Source organism: Vigna umbellata, chromosome 10, assembly GCF_029865625.1.
Source record: "Vigna umbellata cultivar VRB3 chromosome 10, Vumbellata_1.0, whole genome shotgun sequence".
Classification (NCBI taxonomy): domain Eukaryota; kingdom Viridiplantae; phylum Streptophyta; class Magnoliopsida; order Fabales; family Fabaceae; genus Vigna; species Vigna umbellata.
The window spans coordinates 17,119,645-17,136,826 of NC_142174.1; the positions used below are offsets into that span (position 1 = coordinate 17,119,645).

Below are 17,182 nucleotides of genomic sequence, written 5' to 3' on the forward strand. Positions count from 1 at the left end.
ATGGTTAAATTTATAAAAAAAATCACTTAAAAATAAAATTATACCAATATAAAAAAGAAAAATCCTTTTTAAATATAATATAAATTATTATACAATTATATAATCGTACTGTAGGATTGTCGCAACCGGAATCGCGACGGGACGACAATCCAAAAAAGAAAACGGGTTTTAGAAAAAGAGATTTTGGAGTCGCCACCATAGTTTATTCTGGAAAACTACGGAAAAACCATAAAATGATAAGACATGGTCCACGAAAACCAGATTTGGGTCCGGGAGTCGGTTACGTGTAGGGAAGGTGTTAACACCCTACAACGCCTGCCCTAAGGCAGTACCTTTAACTAAATACGCGAATATGATGTGGTTTCCAAAATGTTTAACTATCCCCTAAAATAAAACTTTAAAGAAACAAAATATATTTTTTAGTTTTTTGGGCCCGACAAGGATTGACCTTGCTCCTACGTATTCTCATTCAAAATGAGAAATCAGGGTTACGTAGTTCTTTTGAAACTGCTTGAGAAGTTTGTTTGGAAATTGTTTAAAAATTTGTTTTGAAATGATTTTGGATTTTTGGGAAGTGAACCTGACAAGGGCTAAAGATTGTTTGTTTGCTTGAAAGTGTTGATGTTTTTAGTTTTTTGAAGATTTTATATTTTTTGGTATTTTTATAAAAGAAAGGAAAAAGGTTTTCAGCACAAGGACGATGCGAGCGATCACACATGTGCTTAGCCTTTAAAATATATTTTTGTATTTTTTATTTAAGAAAGAGAAAAGGTTTTTAGCACAAGGACGATGCGAGCGATCACACATGCGCTTAACCTTTTGTAACATATTTTTGTAATTTTTATTTAAGAAAGAGAAAAGGTTTTTAGCACAAGGACGATTCGAGCGATCACACATGCGCTTAACCTTTTGTAACATATTTTTGTAATTTTTATTTAAGAAAGAGAAAAGGTTTTTAGCACAAGGACGATGCGAGTGATCACACATGCGCTTAACCTTTTGTAACATATTTTTGTAATTTTTATAGTATAAAAATAGTATTTACAAAAATATTTAAAATAGATTATAAAAATAGTAATAATAGTTACGTAAGGATTTAATATAAAATAAGAATAACATTTACTAAGTATTTGAAATGAAGCAATGATATTATTTACATATCTATTTATAAAATGACAATATTATTTACATAAGTATTTAAAATGAAATTATAAAATATAAAGTAAAAGTACTATTTACGTAAATACGTTTAAAGAGACCTAAAATTGAAACAAATAAAAATTATACTATAGCTATTAAAAGGGCACTAAATAACTAAGGAACAGTAAGGCTATTTTTGTTATTTTAAAATCTATATAAAAAAACTAACAAATCGAAATTTTATTTATTTATTTGCAAACGGAGATGCATCAGATGTCTTAAAACCACTTTTTTTAATTTTATAATTTTATCTTCTTTTTTTTCTTTTTATTTATCCTTTATTATGATTTTTATTAGATATTTTCATTAGAAAAATAAGTGTGCGAAATGGAATACCGCGGACAAACAAACCTAACAAAATAAAATACAAGGCAAAGGGGTGGGGATATCTTAAAAGAGGTTCCATGCAGCAATAAAAAAAAACTAATAATCAACAAAAACACAACAGCATAAAATAAAATTCAAACAACAATCAAAACAAAAAAAAGACTCAGTAAGAGAAAAACCAGGGATGTGTGATCCAAGCCCACGAGGATAGGGGTGCAGCAATGAATTTGTAGGGTTGCTGGTGAATGTTGGTGCCGAAGACCCACTTTTATTCCCAAATCAGAAAGCGCTCAGGATTTCCTTCTTCTTCCGCGTAGAACCAAAGGAGGCTTAGGAGCTTCTTCATCGTCCACGGCAGCTCCATGGCTCCAGACTAGCGTCGTCGCACATCTCCTTGGCCGATCAAAAGTCGCCGTCGGTGCTATCTTCTGCGCCGGAAACGTTGCCGCCGTTCGTGGCGCAAGCTGCCGCTACCACCAAGTCAGGGCCGTCACTTCTTCGAACCAGCCACCGCGCCACCACCCTCTATCGGTCTCGGCGTCGACGGCGACCTCAGGCGCCACCAGAACCGCTGCCGACCGCGGCGCCACTGCCTTCTCTCGTCTCCCTTTAAAAACGGTAACCCAGGGAGGGGTTCGCCTCTGCCAGCTTACGCACACGGGCCGCCGCCTCCATCCGTGGCAACCACTGCCTCCGATACCACACCGTCGCGTCCCGCGGCTGGACAAGAAATATCGCCGACGACAAACGCCAATGTTGGAAGCGTTGTCACCCTTCACGGGTCTCCTTCTTTCGCACTCTCTCTTTCACGCATGGGACAGAAACGCCGCCACCGCGAGACATCGTCGCCGCTAATCGCCCCTCCACTGTTGCCAGTTGCGGTCAAAGCTTTACTAGAAGCAACTTAACTTCATCGTGCCTCTCAGTATTCCTGTTTTTGATTCTTTCCTTCTTTTTTATGGTTGGATTTCTGGATTCTTTGTGATTCTGCTAATGGTTCGAAAACATGGGAAAGAATGACTTAGGTATTCTGTTGGGTGATTATGCAAGTAGAGGTGGAAAGAGGTGTTGGAGGAATGAAGAGTAAGATGAAACTGAATCGAATGGGGGAGTCTAGAATATTTGCCTTCAGGCCGCAGTGACGAGATATGAGAGGTGAGGGAAATCCAATACTTAAGCTATGATGATCCGGTGTTTAGGAAGAAGGTAGTCTAAGCTTATGTTACGGTGTTGAGATAAAAATGAAGAAGAAAGGGACGAAGATGATGAGTGTTGGAGGTGAGGAACAATGGCTTTCTGTGATGCGCGTGATGGAGGAAATGGTTTCGGAGAAGGTCTCTCTGTTGAGCGAGTAGAGAGTGAATAGAGGAGTTGAGACTAAGAAGAGTGTCTTTTTGAATGATGTCGGTGCCCCCTTTCCTTTTCTGCTCCTCCCCGTTTCATTCCAAATGTTTTTTTTTCAATGTAACTGTCTCCTCTGGTAAATTGAAGAACTTTTTTTCTTTTTCGTTTCCTCTGCACTCTCTTTTAACACTCTGCAATCCAGCCACTGCTCCCATGGTCAGAGAAGACCTTTGCCTTTCTTGTAATCCAGCCAAAGGAAGGTAGAGCAAGTCCGCACATGCCTGAGCCAAGTACTCCCATCCAAAAAGGAGATAGCGTGAAAGCAAAGAAAAGAAAAAGAAAGCAGTTCAAAAGTTGACTTTTTAGATTTTTTTTGTCTTATCCATTTTTAACATAAAAATTAAAGAAAAAGACGATAAAGAAAAGACTAAATCAAATAAAGTGAAATAACAAAAAAAAAAGTAAAATAAAGTAAAATAGAAACATAACTTGAAAATAAAAATGAAAGAAAATAGCATAAAATAAAATAAGACAAAAGGATTATATCTTAAATCATTTCTTGGCAGTCAAAGTCGTTTTATTTGCTTTTCATCCACACAAAAGGTAGGTCAAGGAAGAATGAGGCGTCATTGGTCCCATTGAGATCGATCTATTATTTTTGGTTATTTATTTTTGCTTTTGAACCAACTAGCTAGTCCCCCCTTGAAATCTTATTTTTGTTTGATCAAAGTACGAGTATCAGTGGATCCTATTAAAATTGTATTTTTGCTTTTGGGTGTGTTGTGTTTAATTGAGGATTTACTATCACTTAAAAATAAAATTATACCAATATAAAAAAGAAAAATCTTTTTAAATATAATATAAATTATTATACAATTATAATCGTTCTGTAGTTCTGTAGGATCATCGCTACAAAAGTCTCTGTCAGTCTGTGAGGAAAAACCGTCTATTTGCTTTGAGCAGTAATACAATGAATGTCAAACACTCTGGCCGTGTCAAAGTATTCTTTTTCATTTGGTTTTCATCAAAAGTCTCTGTCTGTGAGGAAAGACAGTTTATTTGCTTTACATGACGCAAAGGTTTCTACTTCTAATTCTTTATGTTTATATAAAGTCACATTTTCAAGTGAACCAAACCAATCCTCGAGTTCAATATTACCTTCTAATCTGTTACACTACATCTCTCAATTCTTTGTTCATTTGCCGTTCATCAACTATGATTTCTTCAATTAAAACCCTTTCCATATTGTTATCTGTTTTCTTCTTCCTATTCCCATCAGGTACAGGATTATATTCAAGGACTTTGACCGTTACCAACAAATGCACCTACACAGTATGGCCAGCAGTTTTATCCGGCATTGAAAGCTCCCCGCTACCTACCACGAGCTTAGCCCTCCAACCAGGTGACTCCAACACTCTCCCTGTCCCTCCTGCTTGGTCCGGCCGATTGTGGGGTCGGACCCTTTGCTCCATCAATATCACCGGCAAGTTCTCATGTGTCACCGGTGATTGCGGGACGTCAGAGGTAGAATGCACCGGCAGGAACCCGACCTCACCAGTAACACTGGTAGAGTTTCATTTTGACAGTATGTCCCAGATGAACTTATACGACATCAGCCTTGTGGAAGGTTTCAACCTTCCGGTGAGAGTGGCTCCCACGGGTGGAAAGTGTTTGACTATGAGTTGCTTGGAGGACTTGAACAGTGCTTGTCCCACGGAACTTAAGGTGATGAGGAATGGAGAGGCAGTGGGTTGCAAAAATACCTGCGAAACTGAACCATGCCTCAATTCACTGCTTTTTAAAACGGCTTGTTCTGACGCTCACGTGTACCCTCACGATGATGCCTTCGTCACTTGTTCATCTTCTCATTATACAATCACTTTCTGTCCCACAAAAAGGTAAATTTTCTTCTCAAATTCATGAACAAAGATAAACTCTTTTTTATAATATTGGTAGCTTTTTTTTCATACTTGGAATTGAAATAATTCTTACAGGCATTTATGAGACCAAATATATTTTACGTCATCCGAGATACTGTATTTTTCGTTAAGTAATCCAGCCAGAAACAGAAAAAAAATGGTTCTTATATTCGGTGTCGTCTTGATTTTTTGTGGTTGACGTTTAAGGATATATACAGTACGATTTGGTATCTCGAATATATGAATTCAATTAAAATTTAAATAAATATTTATTTGAAAACTATAAAATGTAAAATACTACTGTGATAGAATTGTGTGTTGAAGTGACGAAGGTTTTCCAAGATATTAATAAAATAAGTGTTTGTCATATAAAATAAGTTATATTAATTTATTGAGAATTGTGAGTTTATACATACAAATTAGTTTGATGATATATTTATGGTAAGTTTTGGATTTAAGATTTTATCATTGTTTTAATTTGAGTTTTATTCTTGTTAAATCCCTCAGTAAATATACTTAAAAGATTCATCATAGTTTAAAATAATAAATTCTTATGGTGATACAAAATTATAATGTAGAAAGCGTGTAGACATTGATTTTGAATTTTTGTGCAGTTGGAGTAAGGCAGAGAACGAAAAAGAGCCTGCAGGAAAAAACGTAGCGAAATACACAGTGGTGTTAGCTGTTATTAGTGTTATTTGTGGCTTGATAATATTCCAAATAAGATTACGTTTATCAAACAGAGATTGGGAATTCAGCTTTCGCGCAGGAACAATAGAGCTGACACCACAAATAGCGTCCAACGCATAATAGTTGAAGGTTAACGAGCCACTTCTTGTTGTATGTTTTTTTTACTGGTGTGTAAGTTATTTTTCTACTGTTACTGTGTCGTTAAATTTGGTTGTTTCTAAATACCAATTTTAGTGTATACCTTGTATTCTCAGAGTTAGCCTGTAGACACCATTGGGAGCAGGTGTAAATAAAGTAAGAATGTTATGATGTAACACTATTGTCCGTTGTAAAGTGTCTGACATCCTGTCTTTTAATGGTAAAGGAAAGATCCTAAGTATAATAAACGCAATTTCATGCATGCATTCATTCTTTATATATTTGGGAAAAGGTAACTTTTAACGCAGATATGAGAGAGAATGGGAGGAGATTTGAAAAGATTTGAAGATAAATTTTTTTGTTATTTATTTGAGTAAATTTAGAGATAAATGAAAGTGAATTTGAAAATAATTTTTTTTAATTTGTCACGTTAATATAATTCTATACTAATTTGTCACGTGTTCGGTTATTTTTATCAAATTCTTTTAAAATTTTCATTTTGTCTTCGATGGCGTTTTTGGAAAGAATGTTTAGAAATCTTATGGCGCCTTTTACTTTCTGAAATAATATTCAGAAGAAAAACCTATTTCTCTCTTCGAAACTCTCTCACCGAACTGTCTCTCCGTCACCGAAGTGTTGTGTTCTTTCATCGCTTGGGTCCACCGTTGTCTCTAGAGGAAGTCGTTTCTCTCTGTCCGCCACTGAAGTGTTGTCTCTGTATCGCTTGAGTCCATCGTTCGCGTCATTTCTCCAAAGATTTCATTTTTTCGCTCGCGTCGTTGTTCCTTCGCCAGTTGGGTGCATGGGTCACTTTGTTTGCCGCGCACATTTCGTCTTTTCTCTAAAGGTATTTTTTTTCGTAGACTATTGTGGTTTCGCTAATTTATTTGCACACCACTATGGTTTCTTGGTTTGACCGTGGTTTCTTCATTTCTTTGCACTCTATATCACGCATTGTTTGTGTTCACCCATTTCCCCCTATTTGGGTGGTTTGACCGTGGTTTAGAAAGCGGTTTTTCTCCCAAGGTTTGGGGTTTCCGCACACGCCGTCGAGGTTGGTATCATCATTACTTGAATATTTGATTTTGTATATTGGACATTTTGCAAAGTTTACAAAATGTATTGAAATGTTTCTTTTGCCCTTGTTTATTTGTTATTGTAGGTTATTATTTGATTGAAGTCATTAGTTTAGTTCAAACTGAAATGGAAGCCTCTAATAGCAATGTAAGTAGAGTTTAAACATTTATGTTATGTTTGTTGTTTTGGAACACTGATTTGAATGTGATAAATTTGGACTGTTTTATAGTGACGTCTTCGAGCTTGGATGGATACATCCTACATTGTCAATATCAATTGCTTACTACGAGTTAGACATCACACGCCCATTGGACAAACTCCATTTAAGTGGTGTTTAGACATTGCAGATCCTTTAGAGGCCAATTTAAAATTGTTGAAAGAGGTGGTATGTTAGTGGGTTGGCCACCATCAATCGTTTAGAGTTCTATCATCATTTGGTTATCAAAAAAATGCTGAAAGAATATGAGTTCACAAAGATGACATTGACAATGTAGAACAAGAAGTAGGAAATGAAGAACCACAAGTCGGTAACGAAGAACATAAAGTCCGACAACCCTCTCAAAATGCAGAACAAACCTCTTCTGCAACATTGAGTGAAGTCATCAAACAAATACAAGATCAAAATTCATTCTAAGAAAACATTATATATAAGTTTAAGAAATCTTATTTTTCAAAAAAAATATTTCGAAAGTTAATATTTTCAAGTGTTATAAAAAATTTCTTTTGAAAATTCTATTATGGAAATCCTATTCCTAAAAATCTGTTTTGAAAGTCACATTTCAGAAATTCTAAAAAATTTGTTCTTGAAAATTTCCATAACAAATAATTCAAAAATCACTTTAAGAATAAATGAATTTGACATTTTAAAAAATTACCGGAGTGCAATTAGAAATTATAAAGGTCCAAAAAGTAAAAGCATGAAAAAAGGATGAGTATACGAGCCGAATTTTTTTTTTTATCTTATTTTCTTTCCATTTCTTTTTACTGTAACATAGAGAAAATTAGAAATTAAGATTTGTGAATTTTCAAAAAACGAAAACTAAATAACAATTTTAAAATTAAAAATAAAAAGTAAAAAAGAATAGAAGATAAAAATTGTACCTTTGAATGTTTTGGTCACGTGTTCTTTGTAAATAATGAGTGGTGACACATTGCATAACAACACAAATAAACTTATCCTCACATCTGCCACTGCATTGCCTTAGAAATCTCATCCACCCAATCTTAAAATCTTCCTCACTCATTCTTTTTCCTTTCATGCTTCACTGCACAAACATCGTATCATCGTTTCATCAAACGTTACTCTTTCTTTCTCTGTCTCTAGTTTTTACAACATGGCTACTGCGGTTACTGCTGCAGTTTCCTTTCCTGCTTCTAAGTCCACATCTCTTCCGACCAGAACCTCCATCACTGCCCCAGATAGAGTCCTCTTCAAGAAGGTAACTTCCATTCACATGTATTCAAGAAAAAGGTTGCAAATTTACCACTTCAGTGTAATTGGGGTATGATCCCGTTGTTTTCCTTCACAGGTTTCGTTGCAATACAGAGATGTCTCAGTGAGTGGAAGGGTGGTTTCAGTAAGAGCCCAGGTCACCACAGAGGCACCTGCAAAGGTTGAAAAGGAATCCAAGAAACAAGATGAAGGTGTGGTCGTGAACAAGTTCAGACCCAAGGACCCATATGTTGGTAGGTGTCTTCTCAACACAAAGATCACTGGGGATGATGCACCTGGAGAAACTTGGCACATGGTCTTCAGCACCGAGGGTAGTTTTTCCTCAATTTTTACCTTTTTTTTCATAACATGGATGTTGCTGTAGAAAAACCACCGTTTTTATTCAAAATATGTATAAATTCCGCTGTTTCAGGAGAAGTTCCTTACAGAGAAGGACAATCAATTGGGGTAATTGCTGATGGGGTCGACAAGAATGGCAAACCTCACAAACTGAGATTGTATTCTATTGCCAGCAGTGCCCTTGGTGATTTTGGAGATTCCAAAACTGTGAGTTTTTATCAAGCTTTTGTGAATGTTGAACTGTGTTCCAGACTCTTATAAATTTTCCACCTTAAAGAATTTGAGATTAGAATCCTCTATTTATATATTCAACAACATGTATATTCTGCAAGGATAGACATCATAGCAGTTAAATTTGCTCAATTATTTATCACTTACTTAAGACTTCAAACTTATTTACCATCTGATGTATATGATGCCTCCAAAACAGGTTTCTTTATGCGTGAAACGTCTTGTGTACACAAATGAAAACGGAGAACTTGTCAAGGGAGTTTGCTCAAATTTCTTGTGTAAGGATTACTGGCTTTAGTTTTTGTGTGTTTGTGTGTATATAATATAGGGTCAAAGGACGGAAGTCCAATGCAAAACTTAATTTTTATTCAAAAGTATTTATAAAATAATAGGTGCATTTTCATGTTATCCAAAGAATTCACTCAGTAATGTTAAAATAAATTATATCGGTCTTATTTTTTTTCTCCTTTTAAACTGTGTATACAAAATTAAGAAGTGCATGTAATTATTGTTTATAGTTGTCAATAGATGTACTTCATCAAGCAAATGTGACTTTTTTTTCTTTTTTTTTTCATTTTTAGTTGAAATTATATTTACTCACCTGTTGTCATGCTTATTCAGGCGACTTAAAACCAGGAGCCGATGTAAAAATCACTGGACCTGTTGGTAAAGAGATGCTTATGCCAAAAGATCCCAATGCCACAGTCATCATGGTACACATACCTAACCCTCTTCATCTTAATAGAAAAAGAAATATTTGAAAATTTTGAAAAGAACTACATAGAAGGCAAGTTTAATTTTTTATCCAAATATTTGCATTGATTTTTTATTACCATTACCATTGATCTCTATGAATTGTTTTTTCTTAGTTGGCCACTGGAACTGGAATTGCCCCATTTCGCTCATTTTTATGGAAAATGTTCTTCGAGAAGTATGATGACTACAAGGTAAGTGTACCAGGAGACTTATATGGTTCTTGATTCAATGAATATGACAATGTGTATAATTAATCATTTCAATTTCCTCTATTACTTTACGATCATCCAAAAAAATACACTCCAAAGAAAAAGGGGTTAGTTAGTTAAGTATTTATATATTGAAAGATTGAAGGGAAGAGTTACCATAGGAATCCAGAAAAGTTCATCTTTCAAAGGAGGAAAACTCTTAGCCTCGTATTTGCTGCATAAGAAACTAGTTAAGAGTTTTTAGTATTGTAAAAATTGTATTTGTACGAAATGAATGTTTGACGACTAATGGGGTCTGTGTAGTTCAATGGTTTGGCATGGCTCTTCTTGGGTGTTCCCACAAGCAGCTCACTACTTTATAAGGAGGTGAGATGAATCAAAGTACTGTTTTTATTGAGGAACATCTTCCACCATTTTGGTGTGTTGAATCTGAAGGCTTATAGATCTTTGTTGCACATGTATGGTGATGTGTGGAACAGGAATTTGAAAAGATGAAGGAGAAAGCACCCGACAACTTCAGACTAGACTTTGCTGTGAGCAGAGAGCAGACAAACGAGAAGGGAGAAAAGATGTACATCCAAACTAGAATGGCTCAATATGCAGAAGAGTTATGGGAATTGCTGAAGAAAGATAACACTTTTGTCTACATGTGTGGATTGAAAGGAATGGAACAGGGAATCGATGACATAATGGTGTCATTGGCAGCAAGAGATGGTAAAATATAACACTTTCCTTTTGGTTATAGTTAAGTCTCATCATAATTTCATTCAGTTGAGACTGGACTGAACTGAAACATGATGACGAAGTGTATTGAAAATCACTGTTCAGTTTGATTGTTCTAGTCCTGGCACATAATTAGAGAAATTTCTTTCATGTTGAGTTGGTTTTGTTGATGTAGGTATCGATTGGACTGATTACAAGAAGCAATTGAAGAAGGCAGAACAATGGAATGTGGAAGTATACTGAACAATCTGTGTTCAGTTGCACTTGCATGGATATGATGTCCCTCTTTGAGCAGCAGCAGATTTATTTTGCTGTTCTCTGTTCTGTAGATAATTTGAGGATCATGGAGTTGTTACCATGTTTATGAACAAGCTTCGTTGCATGAAATAATTTTGAGGATCATGCAATATAGATGAAATCGACTTCGTTTTACGAATTTCCTAAATCTTTCTTTTGTCAAGATTTTTCTAGTTCTTAGTTTTTAACGAAATATTATCTAATTATGCAGATTATGATGCCATGTTTCAATACACTCATGGTTAGGTGTATAGATTATTGATGGCTAAGATCTTATTTTAGTTTAATTGATAACTTTGGAGTAGAGTTTTTGAAGATGAATTATTTTTAATACTGTTTTTGTAAATCGAATTATTTTAACATGTTAAAATCTATGATATTATTAAACATTAGTAACCTTTGTGATAACTATTTTAAAGTCACATTCGAAGTTTTATTAACTTGATAAATTATGCAAGTTTTATACTGAATTGCAAAGTGAAATGAATAAATTGATTGTACTGATGAGTAAACGATGGACTATTAGTAAGATTTGCGATATTTACATCCTTTGTAGGTGTAGTTATGAAATTTATGAATTAATTAAAACATAATTTTATTTCTCACTAGCAAACTGGGAATAATAATCATATGGGCACAAATGGTATTTACATAAAAAAAAAATAAAAGAAATATCTGGGATAAGGTGGGAAGGGGAAAAGGAGTGGGTGTAAATAGTAGCATATCATGGGCTATTAATCTGTTGTTTTGTCCGGGACTTAGATGGATTGTGGACTTCGGTGATATTAAAATGAGTTTTTTAATTTTGGCTGACAAACTTTTATTAAAATATTTTTCTTTCTTCATTTTTTTTTCTCAAAAATCAAAACAAACTGAAGAAAACCAAAAAGTTGTGTATAACTAAAACAAATCATAATAGAATCACCGTCGCTGATAAGAATTTGAGTCATAAAGCCTATGATATGATTTGGTTCGCATGTGATGGTTCTAAAAGTGATGCCTAATTTAGCCGTTCACTTTATATACCTACACTGATTTACTTCTTTGAATCTACAAAAACAACTAAAATATCACTAATACTTTTCAGATAAAATTTTCCTGATAAGTCGAATACGAAAGGTATGATACATTGATTGGCTTTTCATTAATGATAATGCTTTGTTGACGCTGATTATCATAATTTCGAAAAAATATTGTAGGGCTTATAAAAACAAAAGTTCATTGCACATAGTTATGAAATTCGTTATCTCGTATTAACAACTTGTGACAGTCTAAATATGCAAGTAGACTAAAAAAGAATGGACAATTAGAATTGATTGATTAAAAAAAATAGTAAGTTCAATTATATGAATATAAATGTGGTGGTAGATCGATCTCTTACCAACTGGTAGTATATTTAGAGGATGAAATGAAGCAACTAAAAAAAACAAAAAGACTGTGATATATATTTCTTACGTCATCACTGAAGAGCTTACGTCACATCCCCAAGACACAGCAAAGGCCGTAATACTGGACCGTTAAGGTTGTTGACCTTTCATGAATTCGCAGGACACATAACTGTTGAGTAGTTACTCCAATTAACATGCAACCAACTTGGTTACTTGCGTATTTCCGAATGTTACATTTCCATTTTTGTTTTAGTTTGTTCTAACATAAAATGCAACAAGAATTATATGCTGTCAGTGTTCTGACACACTGGTGAGATATTTTTTCTTCTTTTGATTGAGACACAAATTTCAAAATTTCAGTATTTTCGGCTTTGCCAAACGAGATTATTGGTCAGATATATTTGGTCAAATTACTTTGCTGCTGCATGGATCATACTTTGTTTTCGTTTTGAATGAAGCGGGCTGCTTCAAGGCCACGTTCCAATGGTTTACTTGGTTAGTTGTTACACTGTGATGTTCTTCAGCTAACTTTTCAGATATTTTTGGGACGTGTTCCAGTGGTTGTCCAATACTGATAGAAGAGGCCAGAAGAGACAAATTACTTACAATTTTTTATGACAAAATTCTATAATAATTTAATATTATTCATTCAAAAAAGACGGTGAGATTTATAATAGATTGATTTGTACGGGTTTGGTTTTGAGATTGCAAACGGCAATTTTTTAAGAGAAAGAAAGTGTCTTTAACGTGTAAACCAACAATTATGGCATATATGATATATCAGAAGAAACAAGGAAGCAAAAGAAAGTAGAAGTTATTGAAGAATGTAGTGAGTGTTAAAATAGAAAGCAGAATGCATGTGAGCATATGATGGATGGTCCATGTGATGTGAATGAGATTGATGAAGGGACAAAAATCACATGGAATAAGTACTTCTACTGTCTTTTATTTGACCTTTGAGTCCTCCACTTGACCTCCACTGAACCAACCTCAATCCCACGTTACTTGAAATGAAATGACAATGGCTTCAAGTGCACGAGTATCAAAGGTTCTTTCTATAATTATTCACATTTTTGCCTAGCCGTCCTTTTTCAGCTCCAATTCAAGCACTGTTTTTTATTCCTTCCCAAACCCAAACCCTCCATTATTATATTTTTTGTCATTTTATATACTTATATTAAGGTTCCTTCAATCTAGGGCCTATGTGAAATCGTCACCAATAAACCAGACATCGCCGACCTTCACATTGGCGGTTTATGCATGCATGTGCACTGCTATACATGGTCCCACACCCATTACACTAAACCCAAATGCCCCACATCGAACCTTCTCTATATAAACGACTTCTCTCCAAAACCCTTCACCAAGGAAAATCGAATATTAATTCTTCTATTTTTCACTTCCATCTTTTCCTACATTCATTCTCCCACTTTGTATACCATGGCTCCTTCGTCTCGACTCTCCACCTCTTTTCTCACACTATGTCTCTTCCAATTTCTAACAGGTAACGTTCATGCTAACGTTACATTTTTCATGTTATCCAAATGTTGTATTTGGAGCACATGAGCACATTAAATATCGTTACCACTTCTATTTTTTTATGATTGTTGGATTTAATGTTGGACAGGTTCCTACTCGACGACATTCACCATTGTGAACAAGTGCAGCTACACAGTGTGGCCCGGCATTTTATCCGGTGCCGGAACCTCGCCGCTCTCCATCACCGGCTTTGCTTTGCAGTCCGGCGAGTCCAACGTTGTCAGTGTGCCACCCGCCTGGTCCGGGCGCCTCTGGGGACGTACCCTCTGCTCCCAAGACGACGCCGGCAAATTCTCCTGCGTCACCGGAGATTGTGGCTCCTCAACCGTGGAATGCGCCGGAGGTAACGCCGCCCCGCCGGCCACGCTAGCAGAGTTCACTCTGAACGGAGCCGGCGGGCTGGATTTCTTCGACGTGAGCCTGGTTGACGGTTACAACCTCCCGATGATCGTGGAGCCCCAGGGCGGAACCGGCGGCGGAAACTGCACCGCGACGGGGTGCGTGGTGGACCTGAACACGCCGTGCCCCACGGAGCTCAAGGTGACGAGCAGCGGCGAGGGCGTGGCGTGTAGAAGCGCGTGCGAAGCTTTCAATGATCCACAGTACTGCTGCAGTGGCGCTTACGCGACGCCCGACACATGCAAACCCAGTTCCTACTCGCAGTTCTTCAAGAGCGCGTGCCCACGCGCTTACAGCTACGCTTACGACGATGGCACCAGCACCTTCACTTGCGCCTCTGCGGATTATACCATCACTTTCTGCCCGCAACCCTCCACAAGGTAATTTTATTCTATTATTATTAGAATCACTTTTTATTTCTCGCTTTTCCCACAGCTGACGTAAATTTTATTAAAAATCGATAATGATTAATTAACTAATCCACGGAAACTGGTAGCTGTTAAAACGTGTTTTAGAACAGAGAAGTATTGATTATTGGCGTTGAAATTGTTCCGAGGAAAATGAAGTTTTGCGGAATGTCAATTAGGGGACCAGTTTTGGGTGCGGTGTCACCAAAAACATGGCTGTCACGTTTTTTCCCTATTTTGAAATGTCGTGTTTTGATTTAATTGCAGCGTCCAGATGGAGCATCGACAATAATTTCGGCGGGTGGTATCTTGTGAAATTTGGCGATGTAATGTTTGATTACTGACTGGGTGTTTGAATTTGAACGCAGTTCGATAAAATCGGGGAACCCAATGGCGGTGGAAACCTCTGGAGCTGATTTAGACGGAAGGTACTACCGTGTTATGGCGGTGGTTGTTTCTGTTTTGGTGGCGTTTGTGTCAACAACCGAGTTTGGTGGTCTTTCACTGGCGGTGTCGCTATAAATGGGTGGTGAATTTGGTGCGCAATGATTTTCTATTTCTCGATGCGAATGGGCACTTGCATGATGATATTCTACGGAATCTAAGGTGCCAACTTGCGCTTTAAGAGATGCGCAATGAGAATCTATGCAAAGATTTACACATCTCAACTTGTACAACCAAACATTATTTGGTTCTGTCTTAACCGAGCACTTGTTTGGAGTAGGAAGGTTCATTTCCACACACGGAATTAGGCAGCTGGCATTTACATCCTCTTCTTTCTCCACGGACTAACACAAAAGAGGACATTCTCGGAACACTGTCACATTTTATTATTAAAATATCCAAACCCCGTCATCCCAGTGTAAATATGAACACCAACAAGGATTGCTTCAATTATTTTTTGCTCGACGTGTTATTTTTATGTGCGTTTGACCTACTTTTTTCGCTTCTTAATTGATTTAAGAATTGGAACGGTGCTTCAACATCTACAGGCTAACTACTTTAAATTTTTATCTCTTTCTTTCTTCAAGTATTTAATATGTTCGTTCGCCTTTCAGTTAATTGGCCGTTGGGTTGTGCATTTCAATTCTTAGCCACACAAGTTTTGTAATTGAAAAATAATTGGAATGCTAACGTATTCTATGAAATATATTGATTGTCACTGTATAAAAATGATGTGTACTGTATAAAATATATCGGTAAGCGTTATAGTAAATAAGATCTTATGAATTGAGTTATCGTTACACCAGATAGATAAGATAGATAAGACAAGTTATTCATGAAAGTTATCAAGAATGTCAAACAGGTATTAATAGCCAATTAATAGGTCAGATTGTTTGATATTTTGTAAATATAAGATATCAATAATTTATTATTGAGTTTAATTGTCTAAAAATATATTGTATTAATGGTTAATCAATGAATTTAACTCAAAACCTATAAATAGGTGATTAATGCTTAGGATATTTTTTTCTGAGCTAATTAAGTTGAAACTTTCTTGAAAAACATATATGACTTGATAATAACTAGCTGGAATGGATTACGTTCGGAGTTGGACGATCAAACGATAAGAAAACAAGAGAGGTGAACGATCGGACATGAACAGAGTGAGAATAGACGGTTGATCCTCGAACTCCTTTCAACCGAAACAACTAAAAATGTCATATTTTTCTGTCAATTTTAAAACACAAAAAGTTAAAAAAAAAAGTTGAGATTTTAACTAAATATAACAGCAAAACAATATATAATAATAAATGGTCCCTCGTCACCAAATACTACTTTTTTATAGTTTGTTTATTTAGTTTGTATAAAAAGGGTTGCTTTACAATTACAAAATAATTGAAGATAAAATAATGAATAAGAACAAACACCAACATCTTCATGATGTTTTTTATGTAATGTTCCTTGTATAATATATGAACGACTATGACAATTAATTTACTTGCTCAAACATATTTTTGTAACACTGGCGAATGGCTTATGAATAGCTTTACATCCGTCCCAAAATTTTGGCCATTCCAATTGGCATTATCAGTTGCAGACAACGAGAATTAACCCCTCCGTTCGTCGTGATATTGAGCAGGTTCAAGATCTCGTCGATGCTGATGTCGCATTATTACATCCGATGAACAGAGAAAATAAATTAAAATTCTCTTATGACCCTCTATAATTGTTGTTAAAGTTAGATTTTTCCTTTTTGTTTTTTAAGAAAAAGTATGTAATTTGATTTTAACTTATTAAATAAATTTGACTTTTTAAGTTTATTTTAGAAAACAATTCAAACTAGATTGTGTTTGAATATATATGGTTTCGGTATCTTCAAGAGTGTTGCATGAAGATTAAAACTAGAAACAATTTAAATATTTATTTTTTATTTTTCTAAAGACAAAAAGGTAATAAAATAATATTATCTCGAGAAACTTGAGCTCAAAACATTGATATCATTCATCAAAATAAAATGAGTTTGAACAGATTTGATGTTAGAACAGCGACGAATATATTATCAATTTTGACTTTATTCTTTTAACTTTATGATTTATAAGATTGAATATCAAGTATATATATCCAAATAATTGAGTATAAGAAAGTAATATTGTAGCTGTGATTTCCAGGTTGGAGACTTTGCCGTCACACTCATCTACTGGACTTTATTGCATCAGCTGCCATGTTTGTTGATCACCCTCTCGTCACCTTCTCCTCACAATAAACAAATAATATGCATTAATGCAACTTGCAACTTGCAACG

General features: G+C 35.6%; 2 protein-coding genes and 1 pseudogene across 3 annotated transcripts; all 3 read left to right on the forward strand.

The window, feature by feature from the left end:
- The first annotated feature begins 3,960 nt into the window (after positions 1–3,960).
- LOC124839647 (pathogenesis-related thaumatin-like protein 3.5 pseudogene) lies at positions 3,961–5,600 on the forward strand (annotated as a pseudogene).
- Positions 5,601–7,921: 2,321 nt separating this feature from the next.
- On the forward strand, positions 7,922–10,913 carry LOC124839652 (ferredoxin--NADP reductase, leaf isozyme, chloroplastic). The gene is made up of 9 exons (XM_047315540.2): positions 7,922–8,134; positions 8,225–8,459; positions 8,561–8,694; positions 8,918–8,996; positions 9,340–9,431; positions 9,588–9,665; positions 9,987–10,049; positions 10,163–10,397; positions 10,582–10,913. Exons 1-9 carry the CDS (start codon positions 8,030–8,032, stop codon positions 10,647–10,649), a joined length of 1,089 nt encoding a protein of 362 aa, XP_047171496.1. The 5' UTR covers positions 7,922–8,029; the 3' UTR covers positions 10,650–10,913.
- Positions 10,914–13,081: 2,168 nt separating this feature from the next.
- Positions 13,082–15,358, forward strand: LOC124839650 (pathogenesis-related thaumatin-like protein 3.5). Of its 2 annotated transcripts, none has more exons than XM_088100541.1 (3): positions 13,082–13,595; positions 13,719–14,409; positions 14,704–14,944. In XM_088100541.1, exons 1-3 carry the CDS (start codon positions 13,352–13,354, stop codon positions 14,726–14,728), a joined length of 960 nt encoding a protein of 319 aa, XP_087956667.1. In that variant the 5' UTR covers positions 13,082–13,351; the 3' UTR covers positions 14,729–14,944. The 2 variants fall into 2 exon arrangements, with proteins under 2 accessions (XP_087956667.1, XP_047171494.2); XM_047315538.2 differs by having other exon boundaries at positions 13,116–13,595; positions 14,805–15,358.
- The last annotated feature ends 1,824 nt before the right edge of the window (positions 15,359–17,182 follow it).

Excerpts from the sequence above, each read along its gene's own strand:
- LOC124839652 (XM_047315540.2), top strand. The coding sequence starts at position 8,030 with ATGGCTACTGCGGTTACTGCTGCAGTTTCCTTTCCTGCTTCTAAGTCC. Across the intron at positions 9,666-9,986 it reads AGAAGTATGATGACTACAAG|TTCAATGGTTTGGCATGGCT; the intron begins GTAAGTGTACCA and ends GGGTCTGTGTAG. Across the intron at positions 10,398-10,581 it reads GTCATTGGCAGCAAGAGATG|GTATCGATTGGACTGATTAC; the intron begins GTAAAATATAAC and ends TTGTTGATGTAG.
- LOC124839650 (XM_047315538.2), top strand. The coding sequence starts at position 13,352 with ATGCATGTGCACTGCTATACATGGTCCCACACCCATTACACTAAACCC. Across the intron at positions 13,596-13,718 it reads TCTCTTCCAATTTCTAACAG|GTTCCTACTCGACGACATTC; the intron begins GTAACGTTCATG and ends AATGTTGGACAG. Across the intron at positions 14,410-14,804 it reads TGCCCGCAACCCTCCACAAG|TTCGATAAAATCGGGGAACC; the intron begins GTAATTTTATTC and ends ATTTGAACGCAG.